Source organism: Rattus norvegicus, chromosome 15, assembly GCF_021556685.1.
Source record: "Rattus norvegicus strain SHRSP/BbbUtx chromosome 15, alternate assembly SHRSP_T2T, whole genome shotgun sequence".
NCBI classification, from domain to species: Eukaryota; Metazoa; Chordata; class Mammalia; order Rodentia; family Muridae; genus Rattus; species Rattus norvegicus.
This window is the reverse complement of record NC_141548.1, coordinates 55,795,955-55,814,285: the sequence shown is the minus strand read 5'-3', so window position 1 is coordinate 55,814,285 and position 18,331 is coordinate 55,795,955. Positions and strand designations below refer to the sequence as shown.

The 18,331-nt window shown below is 44.4% G+C and overlaps 1 protein-coding gene across 2 annotated transcripts in view; it reads right to left on the bottom strand.

Moving 5' to 3' along the window:
- Positions 1-15,405, bottom strand: part of Htr2a (5-hydroxytryptamine receptor 2A) — a 71,360-nt gene extending 55,955 nt beyond the window's left edge. The window contains exons 1-3 of one of the 2 annotated variants that reach the window (XM_087585491.1): positions 14,826-15,405; positions 13,701-14,399; positions 10,945-11,145 (exon numbers count right to left, since the gene is read on the bottom strand). In XM_087585491.1, the coding sequence (XP_087441617.1) occupies positions 10,945-11,145; positions 13,701-14,112 (613 nt within the window). In that variant the 5' untranslated portion in view covers positions 14,113-14,399; positions 14,826-15,405. 2 annotated transcript variants of the gene reach the window in all.
- Positions 15,406-18,331: the final 2,926 nt, after the last annotated feature.

Genomic DNA, 18,331 nt, shown 5'->3' with positions numbered 1-18,331 from the left:
TGTAATCCACTCTATAAACAAACTCAAAGAAAAAAATCATAAGATCATCCTCTAGATGCTTGCAGGGGTTTGGGAAGCCTTTGACAGAAGCCAACACCCCTTTATGTTGAAAGTCTTGGAGAGATCATGGTGCATGCCTAAACATAATAAAAACAATATACAGCAAGTCAACATCAAATTAAATGGAGAGAAACCTGAAGCAATCTCACTAAAAGCAGGGACAAGACAAGGCTGAGTATTCTGTCCCTATCCATTTTTTGAGAAACTCTGTTTGTGGTGCCCCTTTCCCACAGCAATCTCTTCTTGAAAGTTCTCCCTCCCTCTTCCTTTCTTTTGCCAACCCTGAGTACACCATTCAAGATCCAAGTTTAACCTTTCCCTGTTCGGCCATCTTTCCTGATCCCCAAGCCGTGCCAGAGTTCTCTATATGTTGATCGTAATGCAAATTCTACTTTCTGCTGCCTGGAGCTGTCTCCAGGTTTTTAATGTGCTTATTACATACTTAACAATTTTTATTAAAAATTAAGTTGTGACAATTTTATGCACATCTGCAATATTTTGGGAGCCTATCCACCCTGTGGTCCTCTCATAGCCCTCCTATCCCTTTGTCTGGTTTTTATTTTAAAACCGTCTGTGAGCATTTCCATGTGAAACCTGATGGGTGCTCATTTGTTACCCTCACATGCTTATACAGACCCCTGCCAACTGTGGGCTCTCACTCATTTGCAGTGCTGTTTAATGTGACCTTTGAGAGGATTCCCCTGCTAGGAGGAAGGGTTCTATGGAGTTGAAGGACCCAAGAAAATAAGTCTTGGGGACTCCGCATTCAGAATATGAAAATTTAATTGTAATTTGACATGCAAATTTCCTTAGAAGGTGGCATCCCCAAATAAAGGAAACAAGTATCAGGAGTAAACCAGACATGGACCGTTTCTGCCAACCAAGTGATCCCGTGGGTAGGGGATAATCAATTCCACAAGCAGAAGTGAGGTGCCAACATCCTGCCCGGGAGACCCACTAGATACAGAAGCCTGCCTGCTTGCCTTTTTCTCCTTTTTTCTCATTCTCCCCTCACCTGTTTACCCAACTGAAAAAGCAACGTCTTTTAGAGAGCACTTTGATTCCAAACTGGGAAGTCCCGCTTTAGAAAGGAACGATTCCCAAATGCTTTCTGAAGAAATCTCAAAACCCCAGATGAAAGCTTCCCAGCAAATGGGGAGCACAACAGAGCAAGGCCCACGGAGGGTGGCTCTCTTACAGCCGCTACTAATTAGGCGTTGTTAATAAGCGTAGCAGTCCGATGCTGAGTAGGACAATGGAGCAAGTCCTTTCTTGCATAACTATTAGTCTTTATTACTTGAAGTATAGGGAAACATTCTAAAAATAGCTCGGAAACAGCTCATAGAAATACAATTTCTTTTAAAGGTGTCTCGGTGTCAGACTGAAGAAATGAGTTTTCAGCGGAGCGCTTGGATAGGCATTTTCTATCATCAGAGGGGTTGGGAGCAAGATGAAGTATGCTTTACTTTTGTTTGGATTGCTTTCTATTTCTTGTTCTCTGGAAACTTGTGACCTCACAGGGAAGTAAGATTATTATCACATAAATGGAAGATGTGAAGAGATAGGAGCGTGGAAGGAAGAACCAAAGTAGGATAATACCTAATTTCTGGAGAGAAGAGAAGCTTGAGGAAGGCTTCTTAGAGGTGGGCGGTAAAAGTAGAAATCCTGTAAGCAAGGGGAGGGGGAGGGAGGCACTGCAACCTGAAGACCGGGCTAGACTGTACTAGGATATACAGCTTCGGTCACAGCCTATGGAAGTCTGCTTAAAAAATGTGAACATGCTGTCCCCAGATGGTAGCTAAGCCAAAAATGAACTCTTTGTTCCTTAAATTGCTTTTGGTCATTCATTGTCTTAGGAACTGTCAATGATGTTCACTTATCGGAAAGACCGTTTAGAAGTATTTTCAGATCCAACTTCCCTATGAGCTTTCTGTAAGTGTAAAGGGAAAAACCTCATGGTTTTCTTTTTAAATTGAAATTATCGATGGATGTAAAGATGTACAGAAGGCCACATTTGTGGGGTGCCAAGATATCTGAATGCACATAGACACTGGGTGACTAACGAGGAATGCACGCATACACTGTGTGGCTAAGTAGGAATGCACGTGTACAAAAAGATGCTAAAAATCTCCTGTGAAAATAATGATGAATTAAACTGGTTAGGCTGTTTTGTTCTCACTGTCCCCGTGTGTGCATCCTGGGAAGGGAGGCCTTCCTTCTGAATAAAGAAGAGGCTTGATACAAGAGCCTGAGCTCTGGTGTAGTCTCTGCGTCAAGTCCTTGAAGAAGGAGGCCTTGACTAAATGCCACCCAGCCTACCTTTGTCTACTACAGAAATAATAACACAGACAATAGCGGTCGTGCTTAGCCTTGGGAGGCAAATCTTTCTATTTAGGACTTCGAAATTACCCCATGAGTTGAACATGCATTTCTGCAGTGCAATTCTACTTATGGAGAATGGACTAGAAGGGGCGCATGTGCTTGTCATCAAATGACCGTGTGCAAGCAGAACATTCCCCTTCTTCTCCCGAGCTTATCTTGCCTAATAACAAGATAAATGGCATATATATTTTTTTGCCATGGCATCAGAAAGGTGATCAAGGAAAGAGCTCACTCACTTCATGTATTAGAGCAGGGTCACAGTTACCTCTGGCTGTGGGGATTGGGTTTGAGAAGGACGCTATAATCCACGGATAGTCCCTGGATTATTCACTTGATGTCTCTTCTTCACTCAGAGAGATATTACAGATGGGACACAGGGTTGATTTGTAATTATGCTAATTCCCTAGTTGATGCAAGTTTAGACAAGCAAGAAAATGGCTCTGCTGATAGCAGTAAGCAAGGGGGAGAAATGAGCAAATGATGGGGTTTACCCACTTCAGGGAACTGAAAGGCTGTGTGAGCAGGCGGTGGACGCTGGTATCTGTAACATAAGCCCCAAAGGCTGGCCAACACTTCCGGAAGTCCTCTCTGATTCATCATGGAGTTGTGACATTCTTGGTTCTCTAGACCATCTTGTAAGTAATGGTCGTGGTGACTACAACCATGTGATCTGAAGGAGGGGATGGCGGCTCTGCCACTCTTTAGGATTTCGGACTCTGTAAATGAGAAGTTCTTCAACAGCCCCTCAATTTCCTGTCTCCTGTGATCATGACTAACACCGTCAGCCTTCTTAACAATCAGAATCAGTTCATAGCCACAACCTGAGCTCTGCATTTAGCCCTATAGACATGTCTCAGGAGACTCTGCTTGAATATCCAATGCCCTAATCAGTGACTCTGAGAGTTTCAAATGGTCCTGAAGTAGAGAATAAATCAACCCACTCTCAACTGAGAGGAGCTGAACACTCTACGATTACTTTTATTTTTCTAGGAAAAAAAATTGTCAAGCAGGGCAGGTGTCTGCTTTTAATAGCTTTAGCAAGATTGTACAAGAGCGAATCCTTTCCCCTGTCACACTGGGACTGTGGGTGTACACACGGTGCCAAGGTCACCATGCAGTGTGCGAGGGTGGGGGTGGGGCATCTTTGGTCGCGCTGGCTAGCTGGCCAGCGAGTGAAAAGCCACGGCATGCTCCTGCCACACAGTCATGTCTCCATGACCCCTGAGCGATGTTCCCAGGCCCTTACTGTTTATTTCAAATTATATTTCTGAAAATTGCCCATTTATTTGGTTTATTTCTTTCCTTACTGGATTATTTGTCCTTAAGAAAAAATCAAGATCTAAGTGTATTTTGCCTCTTAAAAAGAACAGTTTTTGGTCTGTGAGTCTCGTATTTTTGAGTTTGCTCACGATGATTTTAGTCATACCAACCATTTTCTACAGAATTTGTTATGCCTCTTTATCTTTGTGGTCGCTGAACTTTGTGACCTGTGTTAAAAGGCCCGTTGCACCACTTAGATGAGCTAAAAATTCTGAGGAACAAACGACCAACCACCACCACCAACAACAGCAGCAACAACAACAATGATGACCTGGGGATACAGGCAGATGAGAGAAATTGAGACTCCCACTTTCTGCTCCTAAGTAGAAAGGTTTGAATACTCATCTCGGATAAGATTTAGATTGGGAGAGGAATGAGAAGAAAAATCCAGTAGAAGTTATAGTAAGAGGGAAGGGATAAAGGAAATTACAAAAAGCATTTGCAGTTCGGTAAGAAGGGGAAAGGGGAGCAGCTTGAAAGAATGACAGAAAAACAGGTATAACACACACAGACAACAGGAAACTAATGATACCAACTGTCGTAGTGAATGTGGACAGGCTAATGTTCAGTGTTAAAGACATTTGCTGTCATATTTCGAGAAAGAATAAAATTCACCCCCAAGTGTGAGGTGTATATAAGGCAATGAAGCAAACTGGGTTAAGATGAAGATAGGCTGGAGAGGACCGAACAGAAGGAGGCCTGCTGGTGTTGGTATAGAGCGAAGAGGACGGCAAGTGTGCAGACTGGTCTCTGAGTGAGGGCTGCTAGCTCAGACGGGAAGGGCCTGAGCCTCAGGGTATGGGGGCCATCTTGTTTCTGAAGCACTCACTGATCTGTCAGAGGTTGAATGAGTTTACAGCCATATTGTGGGTTGAGGATACGAGAGCTGAGGTCTCTTAAAGTCAAGACACATCAGGTTTTTACCTGTCATCGTAGGGGGATACAGAGGGAGTGTAAGGTGACAGCAGGATAGCAGTCAGTTCCTTTGAGATCACTGCTTAAAATAAGTAGTATGATTGGGTTGAGGGCTCCTGCCCATACATGCACACACATGCACATTACACACACGTGTACCAGGTCTGCTAATGCTCATGGATTCACCTGTGCTGAGAGCTAATATCAGTCCACAAGCTACAAGGCTTTTACATAAGATCACACAATGCAATTTTGAAAAATCTAGGTATAGCAACTCAAAAAAGTAAGGAAGGCCAGGGCAAACCAGGGGTCAAGAATCACCAGGTATCAGGTATCCAGAAAACAGTGATTGCCGTTTGATAGATGGAAAGGTAGAGGATGTTTGAAAAAACTGAACTCTGCTAACTAATCAAACAAGGAAAATTTAAGAATCCAGTAACTGAAACGCAGTCTAAGAGAACACACTAGACAGGTTTGGCAGTAGATTGGAAATAGCTGGTGTCGCAAGACTCTGTTACACAGATTGAAGCAAGAAGAGAGCAGGAGGGAGGGAATGTGGAAACTGAGTCCTGAGAAACATGGGCCAGAGTTCCATGGGCACAAGCTGGAGCCTCAGATAGAGGGCAAGGAAGCACAGGGCGGGTGTGATAATATGGCTTATGAGTTTTCCCAAATGACTACAAGGTGACGTTGAACACCAAGGTTAATAATCCACACAAACCAAGTTCAGGATGAAGAAAAACATAACCCACTTCCGGGCAGCACTTAAGAAAATCGCTAAAATACGAATGGAGACACCCAGACAGCCGAATTCTTACAAACAACAAACTAAAATAATCTAGAGATTCAGATGGCCATGGAGAAAGTTCTTGAAGAGAGAGACTGCTTCCTTCCTTCCTTCCTTTGTTTATTTATCTGTGTTACAGATTCTGGTGCCACCAGCCACTTCTAATCTGGGATTGAACCCAGATCCTCTCATATGCAGGACAGGTGTTCTACCATTGAGCTACAGACTGAGATTATTATTTTTTAACGACAAGTTCTCATTAAGTTGCCGAGGTGGGCCTTGAATTTGTGCTCTTCTGACAACAGAATCTCAAGCAGGTGGCGTCATGGGTCCGAGTCACCAAGTCAGTTTGGGTTCTGTACTGTACAGTGTGTGCTTTAAATGAAGGTAAAGCAGAGCGACCTAGAGCTACAAAGATGGAGAGCCAAGTAAAAGCATGACACTGTGTGGCTGTCTGCAGGAGTGAGGCTGCAGACCCAGGCAGAAGTGCAGAAGGGAAGAAAGTGGCGCGTGGCAGTGGGACAGTTTGCACATGGAAAACACGCCCAGTCCGCAGGGCAGCTGTGACGGCGTCTTGGGTCTTATTCATCCATATGTACAAACCCGAAAGGACCTCAGGGCAAGTGGAGTTAAAGTGTTCTCAGGGTTTTGTATTTCTCTTTTTTTTCTTTTTTTCTTTTTTTTTCTTTTTTTCAGAGCTGGGGACCGAACCCAGGGCCTTGCGCTTGCTAGGCAAGCGCTCTACCACTGAGCTAAATCCCCAACCCCTGGTTTTGTATTTCTAAGAAGTGTAAAATCACTTGTTTTAGGCTCTCTATGATTAAAAAAAAAGCATTTTGCTTTTGCTAAGAGAATATAAAAGAATAGATAATTAATAAGCTTACAGAGAAGGGTAAATGACAGTTCTGAACATTCCAAAAGAAGAACAGCGAAAGATTGGCTGATATCAACCCTAAAAGAACTAAACACTCCATCTGAGAGACGAAGATGGGGCTGGAGTGACGGCTTAGCAGTCTGAGCAATTGCTGGTCTTCCGGAGGACCCAGCACCCATGTCAGGCACCTCACAATTGTCTGTAACTCCAGCTCCAAAGGACTTGACATCTCTACTCTCCACAGCCACCTGTACTCAATGCACTTATCTACAAACACACACACACTCGCACACACACATGCACACATACACACACATACACACACACCTACACATAAATAAAAATTGTTTAAAGACAAAGATGGATTGCATTTTCAGAAACTGTGCTTCTGTCCTGGTAGCACATTTAAAATACAAAGTTATAGTTCAACACCAGGATAGAGTAAAATACAGTCAGACAAATGATGATCAAGGGAAATCTGGCATAAACATAATATCTCCAGAGTCGATTTTTAAGGCAAGAAGCATCTTTAGAAATGAAGTGAGCATTTGGTAAAGTTAGAGATCAGTATGACAGATAAAATTATTTGTGTGTAGCTAATAACCCATAGAGGGGTAGATAGTGTAAATGAAGATTAAAGATATATATATATATATACATATATATGTGTTTATATATATATATATATATATATATATATGTTAAATGGCACCAGAGAGGTAGGACTAAGTTCTATACATACTTCTTTCTTATGTAAAGAACTCAAAGGAAAAAATGACCACCTCTCAACTTCCCATAAGGAAGCTAGGAAAAGAAATTGTACAAATACAAGATTAGCTCTGTATTCATCAAGTTATCAAGAAAGTGGAATATATCAGTAAGCTGAGGAAAAGTTCTACAATAGTCTGTAAAATCCTTAACTGTAATCAAAAGCAAAGTAGGTCGTATAAAATAGAATTCTGTACTATGCAGCCAGAGAAAAGAAATCTTCCCGTTTCCAAAAGTGTGCATAAGTTTTGAAAGCATAATAAGGAAAAATGGTCTCACTCATACATGGAATCTAAGAAAAGGTGGATTTATAGAAACAGTAGGGAGACACTTACTGCTAGCAGGGATTTTAGGGTAAAAATCTGGGCTCCGGCAGCTTCCAACAAGTGACATGCCAATTAAAAAGACCCAGAGATGCAGAGGAAGGGAACTTAGTCCTCATGGATACCTTGCAAAAGACAACAATGTCCAGTGACCCCCAAGTCTGCCTTTGAGATCGTGCCATGAGCTTTAATTTCAATAGAGGGTAAGATGTATCATTAAACAGCCCTGATCATGGCTCACCCAGCACTGAGCACTGTTGTCTGGCTCTGGTCTGCCCTGCAAAGGAGTCTGAAAAGATATAAGACTAGTGAGTTCTCTTCCGGAGTTGCAAGTTCTTTCCTTTCTGTCTTTCCCTTCTCTCAGCATGGGACTCTGGGAAATGTTGATCCAATGGGTTTCATGTTTAAATAATCTGTTAGCCAGAAGTGAGGGTAGAACCATTTTCTTAGAATATTTCCTCTCCGATAAGACTGGTTCCATTATCAGAAACAGGTAGTGGTGGTGGTGGTGGTGAGAGATGGTTAGTTCCAGGGACCTAGTGAAGGATGTGGTGTCTACATTTGCTAATTCTGAGTTCTGCTCTTGTAATTTCCTCTGTGTTTTGACTGCAAAATACAAGGCGTCTTGGTGAGAGGATTGAGGAATGAACTAATTTAATTATGGTATTTACTTTACAAAAGTTTTGTACCACAGTGTACATCTTAAAATCAGTTTCATTTGTTGACTATCCAGGATTAAAAACAAAGCAAAATAAAACAACAGGAAATAATTGCAGATGGACTAAGGATCCACATATAAATCCATATGCAGAGCAAACTGAAACCTCAGACCCAAACAAAACAGTAGAAGCAGAAGCAAGAGAAGAAAAGTCAGGAAGAAAAGCACTGAGCTTCTTGGGGAGCCAGGGGAGAACTGACATTTTACTTTTAGCATTTCTTATCTGATTGTTTCTCAGAAGACCACCTCACAGGTAGTTACAAGGTTGGGTGACCTCTAGTTTTGTTAGGTTTAAGTGTCTTCTACCACACTGGGAGAGACATTTGAACACACGCTAGTCATCTGGTTTACTCTAGAATATCCACAGGACGGAGGGATGATAATTTCTGAATGATACTTTTTTAATGATGTCCATTGGTCAGTGTCCCTACAACCATTCCAACCTGTCTTCCTTCTGGGATGACGGCCAGAAAGAGCTAGGGCAGACAGCCTTATTAGGTGGTAGATAAAGTACAGAACTGGATTGGCCCGAGATGACTCTTGGCTCTAAGTGCTGCTATCCTGTGTAAAGGACTTTTCTGCAAGGTGCTCTGTACATGGCTGGGTCTGTACAATGGTCAGAATCTCTAACTTTTGTTAATGGTGTCACTGTTAAGGTTGAAAGAGATGGGAGTTGTTTTGGCCAAGGGTAAAATATAGGAGACTCCGGGACTAGAGAGATGGCTCAGTGGGTACAAGTCCTTGCCGTACAATGTGAAGGCCAGAGTTAGACTCTCAGCACTCACATAAATGTTAGCTGCGCTACCTGTAATGCTAGCCCTCAGGAGGCAAAGACAGGACCCCTGGAGCAAAGTCTGACTAGACTAGTCAGATTGACAAGCTCTGGGTTCAGCGAGAGACCCGCCTTATAAAGTATAAACTAAAGAAGGTCCTTGGCGTCAACCTTAGGCCACTGCATTGAATGTGCAGACACATGAACTTCTATACATGTACACACACACACACACACACACACACACACACACACACACACACACACACACACACGAGAAGAAAAGGTGATGGGTCACTTCAGTTTCTTTGTGGCTGGAGGGACAGTCTATGCAGTGAACTTTGCTGCACGAATTGCACTTGACCCTTTGTTCTTGTTCCCTTCTCTGATAACCTGGCTTGTGGTCCTCAACCATGGACCTCTCTTAGGATCACTCCGTCATTTAAACCTAAGGGTTCTCCAGAGTGGTTACAAGCAGCTCGGTTGGATACCTGCTGGCCGCTTACCCTCCTGTTCCGGGTGGGGCGAGCCCTGAGTTGCCCAGATTAATGCCGGCAGCATTTTCTTGGAACAGAAGCTGTCAGCTAAGGAAGGTGTGGTACACACAGCAGAAAGAGCAGGGCTCCACGCCAGAAGCCTATAGCGCTAGTGAGTCAGACATGTGACACAGGAAACCACAAGTCCTCCTTCCTGAGGTTCCCCAACTTATCAAACAAACACAATGGTCTCTGCTGCCGACCTCTAGTGAGAACATAGGGCTGGAAAACAGATGAGGTTTTCCCCAAAATGTGCAGAGATGCTGTGTAACACATAACTTATCGCTGTTAGCATCAGAGCCAGAGGCTTCTCACTGTGCTCACACTCGCTGCACACACCCCTCTTAGAACACGCGTGTTTCCTCTTCCTCAAAGTGGAGACGGTGTCACATTAACTCCTGTTATTAGCAGGAAAGAAACGAATGAGCACAAGCTGTGCTTGCTAATAGGTATTTTAAAAATTGCTTTTACTTTATCTGTTGTGGGAGTTTTGCCTTCCTGTATGTTTGCACACATGCGTGTTCCTGATGCCCTAAGAGGTCAGAAGAGGGTGATGAATCTCTTGGAACTGGGTGGTGAGCCATCATGGTAGATGCTGGAAATCAAAACAAATCCTTTGCAAGGGCAGCAAGAGCTCTAATGTTAAGCCATCTCTCCAACCCCGTTAATAGGTATTTTAAATTACAAAGTGGGTGAGTAGCATCAAATGAGTTCTGGAATTTTAACCTACCATCAAATCCTGCAGTCTTCCCTGGAAGTAGGAACCCAAGGGCCTTAGCAAATGCAGCACTTCTGTCTGAGAAGCTTCGAGACTCTACAGCAGGTCTCAGGGAGTCTTTGATTACAAACTAAGTATTTTGAGGGGACAGGTGAAATTGACTTTGCTGCCTGAGAGCTGCCCCTTTAGATCCTACTATGGTGACAGAAGATCAATATTAGCAAGAGGTGAGTGTGTGTAATCGAGCCTAACTGAAGTGGCTTGGAATCCTTTGGTGTGGATGTCACAGGAGGAAGAAAGGCCACAGAGTTACCGGGTGGCTACAATGCCCCAGCCCTTGAGCCATTTCCCTCTGTCCTCAGCTGATGCCCCTTTCTGGATCCTCCTCCTAAAAGGACTATGCTGTCTGGGACAAGTGCCCACATTCCTTAGCAATCACAGTTCAGTAATGACAAATTCAGGTTTCTGGGAGACCCCGGGCTTAGAGTACTGAGCCTGGATGTGAGAAAGAACACAGGCACTCCTGCCTCAGGCTGCTAGTGTGCTGTTTCTTACATGTGCAAGACAATACCAACACGTGCTGTCAGCCATTGACATCGCAGATTCTCCCTTCCTAAAGCGACTCCGATAATCATGAACTTGAGACACACCTTGCACACGTGAAACAACAGACTCAGAGGGTCAGGTTTCAGCGCAACCATGTGGGACCTGTCTCCTGGGAAAGGACAGACTCTAGTTTCAAATGCAACCCTACATGATGGTTCAGCTTACCTACAGATATGGTCCACACGGCAATGATTTTCAGGAAGGCTTTGGTTCTGGAGTTGAAGCGGCTGTGGTGAATGGGGTTCTGGATGGCGACATAGCGGTCCAGGGAGATGGCGCAGAGGTGCATGATGGATGCCGTAGAAAAGAGCACATCCAGGTAAATCCAGATCGCACAGAGCTTGCTAGGCAAAGGCCACCGGTACCCTGTGGGGAGAAGTTTAGCATCAGTGAGTAGCTTCAAGCTTTCTGCAGTGTGTGATTGATCTATACCCCAGGACAACTGTTTACAACTTGGGGACCAAGTGTAGGTGACAGGCAAGGGGCTACAAGAGAGTTTTGATACTTGAACAAACAGTAAGTGTGCGCTGTGACAGCACGGACAGGGGAGCTCAGGTTTGAAGGTGTCTGGACTGCGGAATTATATGAATGAAGGAGGAACTTGGTTTTTCCTCTTGGATGAGTCTCTTTTTCCCTTTACCTGGCAAAGCCACTTTTATTTAACAATCCATCCAAAGTTATGTTCTGAGCCCCTTAATTGATGTGCCAGTCACGTGCAGCCTTTATTTATCCATATGATTTTCCTGTGGCTTGTCCAATCTTAGTCACTCCTAAGACATGTCCAGTCAGTCTCACACAGGCAGGCAATTAGTGACTGTGGGACGAAATGGCTTTAAATCTCTTGACTCTCTTTACTTATGGTGCACAGTCCCTTAATGTCTTATTAAGCTCAAGTTTGGGGCATGTGAGAAAAATTAAGGATGGTGAAGAAGGGCATCTGACCTTGGAGCTTTGTCTCGGGGCAGTGCTCAAACCATAGGTGACAGCTGGTTTTTGTGGGGACCTGCCTTTGGTGATTCTGGTCCAATAAGCTTGGAGCAGGCTGGAAAATGTGCATTTCTATAAAAACTTAGAAATCATACTGCTGAGGCTGGTGTTGGCACCCCCCACCCCCGACGTCTCCCTGAGCGTCATAACCAACCAGTATAGCTTTGGGCCCAGTTAAATCATTCTCTCTGGAGGGCGGCTAGAGGTGGGGCCTCAACATCAGAGGATTTTAAAACTTCCCAGAGTCCAATGCAGGAAGCTGGGCAGGTTCTCTGCTGCCTTAGGAAGATGGAAAATGCCTTGGTGACATAAACGAAGTGCCCTGCTCCTCCCTGAGTGTTTTGGAGAGGATCAAACACTTGGATAAACTATCAATTTGTTCTGCTAACAGAAGGAGCAACAATATTGCGTCTGCCTGCAAATGGGAAGGAAGATTAGAGATCAGTACTTCCTTTAGGATAGTACAGAGCTCAGGGTGAGCAGGCCCTCCTCTTCCACAAGTCTTATTTCTGTCTTACAGCCTCCAGGGGTATTCAGAGAAGGAAAGGATGCTGGTCCTAAGTCTAATCCAAAACCTGCTAGTTATGGTTTCAGGAAAGAAACTTCTCCCCTCAAAGTTTCTTACCAAGGGGTAAGAAGAGAATACTTGTGCAAGACAGATTTGTGACTTGTGTGCTAGGACCAGCCTGGTTAAGTGTCAAGTAGACTCTGGGCAAGTGTAGGCTGCATACCCAGAAGTCGTCACTAGGGGGCAGCCTTGTACCCTGAGCTGAGTCCAGGGACCTGCTGCACTTCCTACGTGGCCAGGGCTACCCCTGCTGCCCAGCAGGTCACTCTGACTTCCTGCTGCGGTTTTGGGTTCTTGCAGAGTCACCCCTCCCACCCCATAGTAGGGTTTGCCTCTGAGGGTTGGCCAGGGTTTTAGGAAGTGAGAGCCTCTCTCCAGTGGCTGAGATATGATAAGCAAATTTAATGGAATTATTTGGGTGTGTCATTTCAATGGTCAAGCCAGGGCAAATGGATGCTTGATATTCCTTCTTCCTTGAAGCTTTTTGGGGCAGGATGGACATGATCAGATTATAGCCTCTAGAACTTGGCCAGAAAATTCTCCTTTAAAGGTGTCCCTAAAACTGCCTGTAGGTCCGGTGACTGCCGAGTACATGTGCCAGCAGTGCAAATATTCTCTCATCTGCTCATTGTTAGGAGAGATCTGGCTGTATTAGTCATACTTTGAAAGAATATCACATTCTGCTCCCCCATGAAAGCCGTCCCAGTGTTTGGTGACTTCCTGAGAAGTTTGACACTGTCAAACTGGATCGAAAAGAAAGCAAGACTAAGAGCTTTCAGTTTGTTCTCCATCCTTCTCTAAAACCAGACAGGAGGAGTTTATGTGTATACATTTTTAAAGACTTGAGGGTATAACCCAAAGGCTTTCTTCCGTATTTTCTTCTCTGGGCTAGGGACAGGGAGCAATTAAAACCAGAGTAATTCATTTATTCTAATGGAGACTCTGAATATTTTAACATTAAACCCACTCCGGCACTAATGCTCTCTCTGCAAATGTTCCAAGGTAATTGGGAAGGTTTTAACCACTCCATTAGAAATGCTGAGAACTGGGTGAGAAAGATAAAACAAAAGCAAAAAAAAAAAAAATCACACGGACAGACCGAGAATGACAGTTAAATTATACTCACGGAGTATTGGAACATAGATAATAATTTCTCTACAAAATGTATCCACTCTAAGGCACAAATTCACCAATGATCAGGTACTAGGCTGTCTGATTTTTTTTCTCTCTCAAGGAAAAATAGAATTTTAAGGCTAAAACAAAGCTGTCTGTTTATTTTTCTCTGGAGCCCCAGTCCCTCCGCTAACAGCATGCACAAGCTCTTGGGGACTACCGTAGGGACGGCTGACATGCTAACCCCACTCACCATACAGGATGGTTAACATGGACACAGGCATGACAAGGAAACCCAGCAGCATATCAGCTATGGCAAGTGACATCAGGAAATAGTTGGTGGCATTCTGCAGCTTTTTTTCTAGGGACACTGCCATGATGACCAGTATATTTCCAGCAATGGTGAGAATAATCACGACAGTTGTCAATAAAGCAGACCAGTTTTTTTCCTGGAGATGAAGAATGGAGAGGCATGTCGGTGGGAGGTACCCTTCACAGGAGAGGTTGGTTCTGTTTTCAGCATCAATTGTCCAGTTCGATGCTTCCGAAGTGTTAGCATCTCTGGAGTTGAAGTCATTATGGTAGAGCCTCGGGCCATCACCTAATTGCATTAAGGAGTTTGGAATTGAGCTCAGAGAGATATTGTCTTCACAAAGAATTTCCATGTCTAAGCCGGAAGTTGTAGCAGATGAAGTGTGGAGAGACTAGGGGGTCATAGCCTGGGCTCACCATTCATCTTCGTGCCCTGGCGCTAGGACGTGCTGAAGCGGAGAACATGTGTGGCTCCTCTGGCTGCCTTCTCCTCTTCCATAGTAAGAGTTACAGAAGTGTGATGCTTCTTGATTATGCCTCCCTTCACGGTGCTAGGGAGAGCCCACGGCTGAGCTGTAAGTTCTCACGGAAGCAAAGGCCAAAAAAAGCACTTTGAGTATTCGGGGACACAAACGTGTTCCTGGTTAAGGAAGAAAAGTTTTGTATCCGGTGAAAATCTTTCAGCTAATTCTCGGGTTGAATATGCTGCTTCCAAGAGTTCAGCCATCACAAAGTTAAAACAGCATGAGATCCAAACGAGGAGGGAGGGCAGTGTGCCCTCTATATCAATTAAGGAAGTCAATTAAAAACCTACACAGTGTTAATGCCATCCTAACTGAATATTCTTGGGTTAACCCTTCTTAGTCTCAGGCAGAAGTGCCTCAGCCGCGGTCAGGAATTTGAGCTTGTATTTCTGGCTTAGTTAATGAAAGGAAAACGCGAGCCGAAGAGCAGCAGAACTTTCCACATCAGAAATTCTCACGGCAATGACGGCATCGTGGCCAAGCGTGACTTTAAGCAGAAAGAAAATCCCACAGCAGTAAAAGACAGCAGCCCAGGAACTTACATTCGTTGTCGCCAGGGTCCGCTATCCTGTGACTCGCCTGTCGCATGGTGACTGAGCCAGTGTGGAATCCCCTCTCTTTAAGCTTCCAGCAGCATAAGATGATAGTAATTTGATTTCTGGTTTTGCTGACTTCAAAAACCGCATGCCGGTTCCAGCACCGTTGAGGTCTGTGCTGGCTGCCTCTGCCACTGCTGAGCTTGGGTCCTCCCTCCCAGAGCCTGGCTGCTCGCTGAGGCGAGCGCACAGAGAGGAATCAGTCACCAGAGAGCCCCTCTCAAAGTCACACAAAAGAGCCGCAGGGAAAGTAGGAAACGCTGTCTGTACCAGGAGGCTCTGGGATTTCCAGAAGAATAAGCAGCTCCTGGTTGCCTCCTTCCTCAGACCTCCCTCTGTCACTGTGTCATAACCTGCAAGGTGGCGACAGCCAGGAAGGGCGGACCAAACCGCCCCCTCCCCCGGCACGCCCCCATTCTTCTTTCTGCTACAGGTTAATTGAGAACCTTTCCATAAAAAAGAGAGAATGGGGAGACAGCCTAGGGGATGGCAGGCAGGTGGCTACATGGCAGTCATATTTTAGGCTGAGGGGCGAAGTGTGAGAAAATAAATAAGGCTAGAAAACCGCACGTCCTGGGATCTAGGGGCATCTGGCACTTCTAGCCACACCAGTGGTTATGTGTCCAGGAGGGATGGCTGACAGTGGTGACACACGTTCAGAGGAGTCAGGAAGTCTGTGGCAATAACTGATAAAACTATTAGAACAATTTTTAGTTAGTTAAAGCACAGGCACTATTGTTATGTGTATACATCTCGCAACTAGCTTACTTTTCTTCGTCTGAAAAAGGTTGCCAAGAAGTAATTGAAAACTTCATGTTAGAAAGTGAAGGGTTTTGTTCTATTTTTATTTCTTCCAGAAGTGACCCTAATGATAAAGTGACTAGATGAAAAAGAGGCCCTCTCCCAAGTGGTCCTTAAAGGAAGATAGATGTAGGGGCTGGGGATTTAGCTCAGTGGTAGAGCGCTTGCCTAGGAAGCGCAAGGCCCTGGGTTCGGTCCCCAGCTCCGGAAAAAAAAAAAAAAAAAAAGGAAGATAGATGTACTCATGACAGATAAGAAAATCGATTATTTCCTGGACATCAGGGATTTTTGGGGGTTCTGTCCACCTAATTTTTCTCTTGTTTATCTTTTACACTCTCAGTTCAGCCACTCCCAGGCCTTCAGTGTGTTCTCATGGCAGTGAGCTAAATGTCTAGTTGCCTTCTAGATCCTTCTGTCTGTGACCCAGGATCCATCCTGACCCTCCTCTTAGGGCTCATGGACTCATCATATGGTCCACCTGGCCCTTCATCCCTGCTCCCTGCCTGTGCCTCTAGGTTCCCAGCATTGCTCCCATCCCACTCACAGTTCTCAGCTCTCCTCTGCTCAGCCCACAGTGAGGAGACCTTCTGCTCTTCCTGGGCAGGGACATTATTTCCCAGATCGCCTACCTGTGACTAGGCTGCGGTCATGTGTGTACAGAGTAGGTGTGAGAGTCACAGTCCTTTGGTTCAGAATCCAGCTTTGTAACACATATAACCTAACTCAGCTGCCTTTAGAGCCCACTGCTCCCCACTCCCAGGGCGTTATTAGCTTCATCATCCCTGGGTTACAGTGAGGTATAAGATAACATGCATGAATGTTTAGCCCATACTTGGCTTATAGGATGTTCTACATTTTATACTGGCTATTTTATTCCCATTAAAATTATTATTGGTTGAAGGAAACATACATCATTACCCTCTTGCCTACATTCTTTATCTCTTCTTTGAGGGATACACAACTCTATTCTTAGTCTGCTCATTCTCTGGGGTCCCCATGTTCAGGCCTAGATGCTCACAGGGTTTCTGTGGGTAGCCTGGCCACAGCCTGAATCTTCATGTTTCTGACATTTTTCATATTTGTGCTTGTAGTTCTTTGAGGCTGGAGTCTGGACCGCCCTCGCTGCCTGTCTTTCTGTATTCTTCTTGTGAATTTCCAGGGTGCAGCTCCCAAGTTGAGAGTCCCAGGTTTGCCTCTGTGACTTTGATTAAGCTCTTTAACGTCTACATGTGGTTTCCTCATCCGGATAAAAAGGAATAGGATTAGCTGTGCACCTACTTCAGAGTTAATCTCAGAGTTAAGTAAATTTATAGATTCACCTTGCATATTATAAGTCCACATGTTTTTAGTCTTTCTGCTGTTATTGACTTTTCTTTCAGGGAGCTTCCTGGGTACCATCCTGCCCCAATGGAGGCGAAGACTTCAGCATCCTCTGCAGTTTTTCATTTGGATGCTAATCACACTGAGTGCAAGCCACAGAAAGGCCAGAGGTGTGAGCATCTTGCTCATGGTTGGTTGCTTTTTCACTTAGATACACAGGGAGTAAAAGTGTTAGTCAATGTCTAATGGTTTTTGAAGGTGGCACAGGCCTGTGATCTCAGTTATTTAGGGGTTGGGAAGTAGGGTAGCAGGTTCAAGGCCAGCCTGGGCAAAACTAAATATAAAAAAAGGGTTACTTGCAATTTTTGCAGTTTAATGGACAAAACAACATAGACATGATCTCTCTAGGCTGTTGACTACCGATAATGGAATGTGAGTCAGATTGGGTAGGAAGATATTTGTATTCCTATATGATGCAGATAGTAACAAGACTTTATTGTGACATTTTTATATATGTGTACGCGTGATATGTTTTGATAATATTCAACCCTACTGATTCTAAGTTAGACAGTCCTTTTGAGTTTGCAGTGTGTTAGTGGCGAATGTGCTGTCCAGCACCCCCTGCTGGACTGTAGTGCTCAGTCCTGCTCCTGAGGGAAGTATTACCAGATGGCTGTGGAGAAGTTCTGATATGATGACCTTCTCTTTGCCCGAAGGCTGTATAGCTGTCAATTGCCTCCTTAGAAGAGCTCCTCCTCACATGTGGAGAAAGAGGAACACTCCTCCATTGTTGGTGGGGTTGCAGACTGATACAACCATTCTGGAAATCAGTCTGGAGGTTCCTCAGAAAATTGGACATTGAACTGCCTGAGGATCCAGCTATACCTCTCTTGGGCATATACCCAAAAGATGCCCCAACATATAAAAAAGACACGTGCTCCACTATGTTCATCGCAGCCTTATTTATAATAGCCAGAAGCTGGAAAGAACCCAGATGCCCTTCAACAGAGGAATGGATACAGAAAATGTGGTACATCTACACAATGGAATATTACTCAGCTATCAAAAACAATGACTTTATGAAATTCGTAGGCAAATGGTTGGAACTGGAAAATATCATCCTGAGTGAGCTAACCCAATCACAGAAAGACATACATGGTATGCACTCATTGATAAGTGGCTATTAGCCCAAATGCTTGAATTACCCTAAATGCCTAGAACAAATGAAACTCAAGACGGATGATCAAAATGTGAATGCTTCACTCCTTCTTTAAAAGGGGAACAAGAATACCCTTGGCAGGGAAGAGAGAGGCAAAGATTAAAACAGAGAC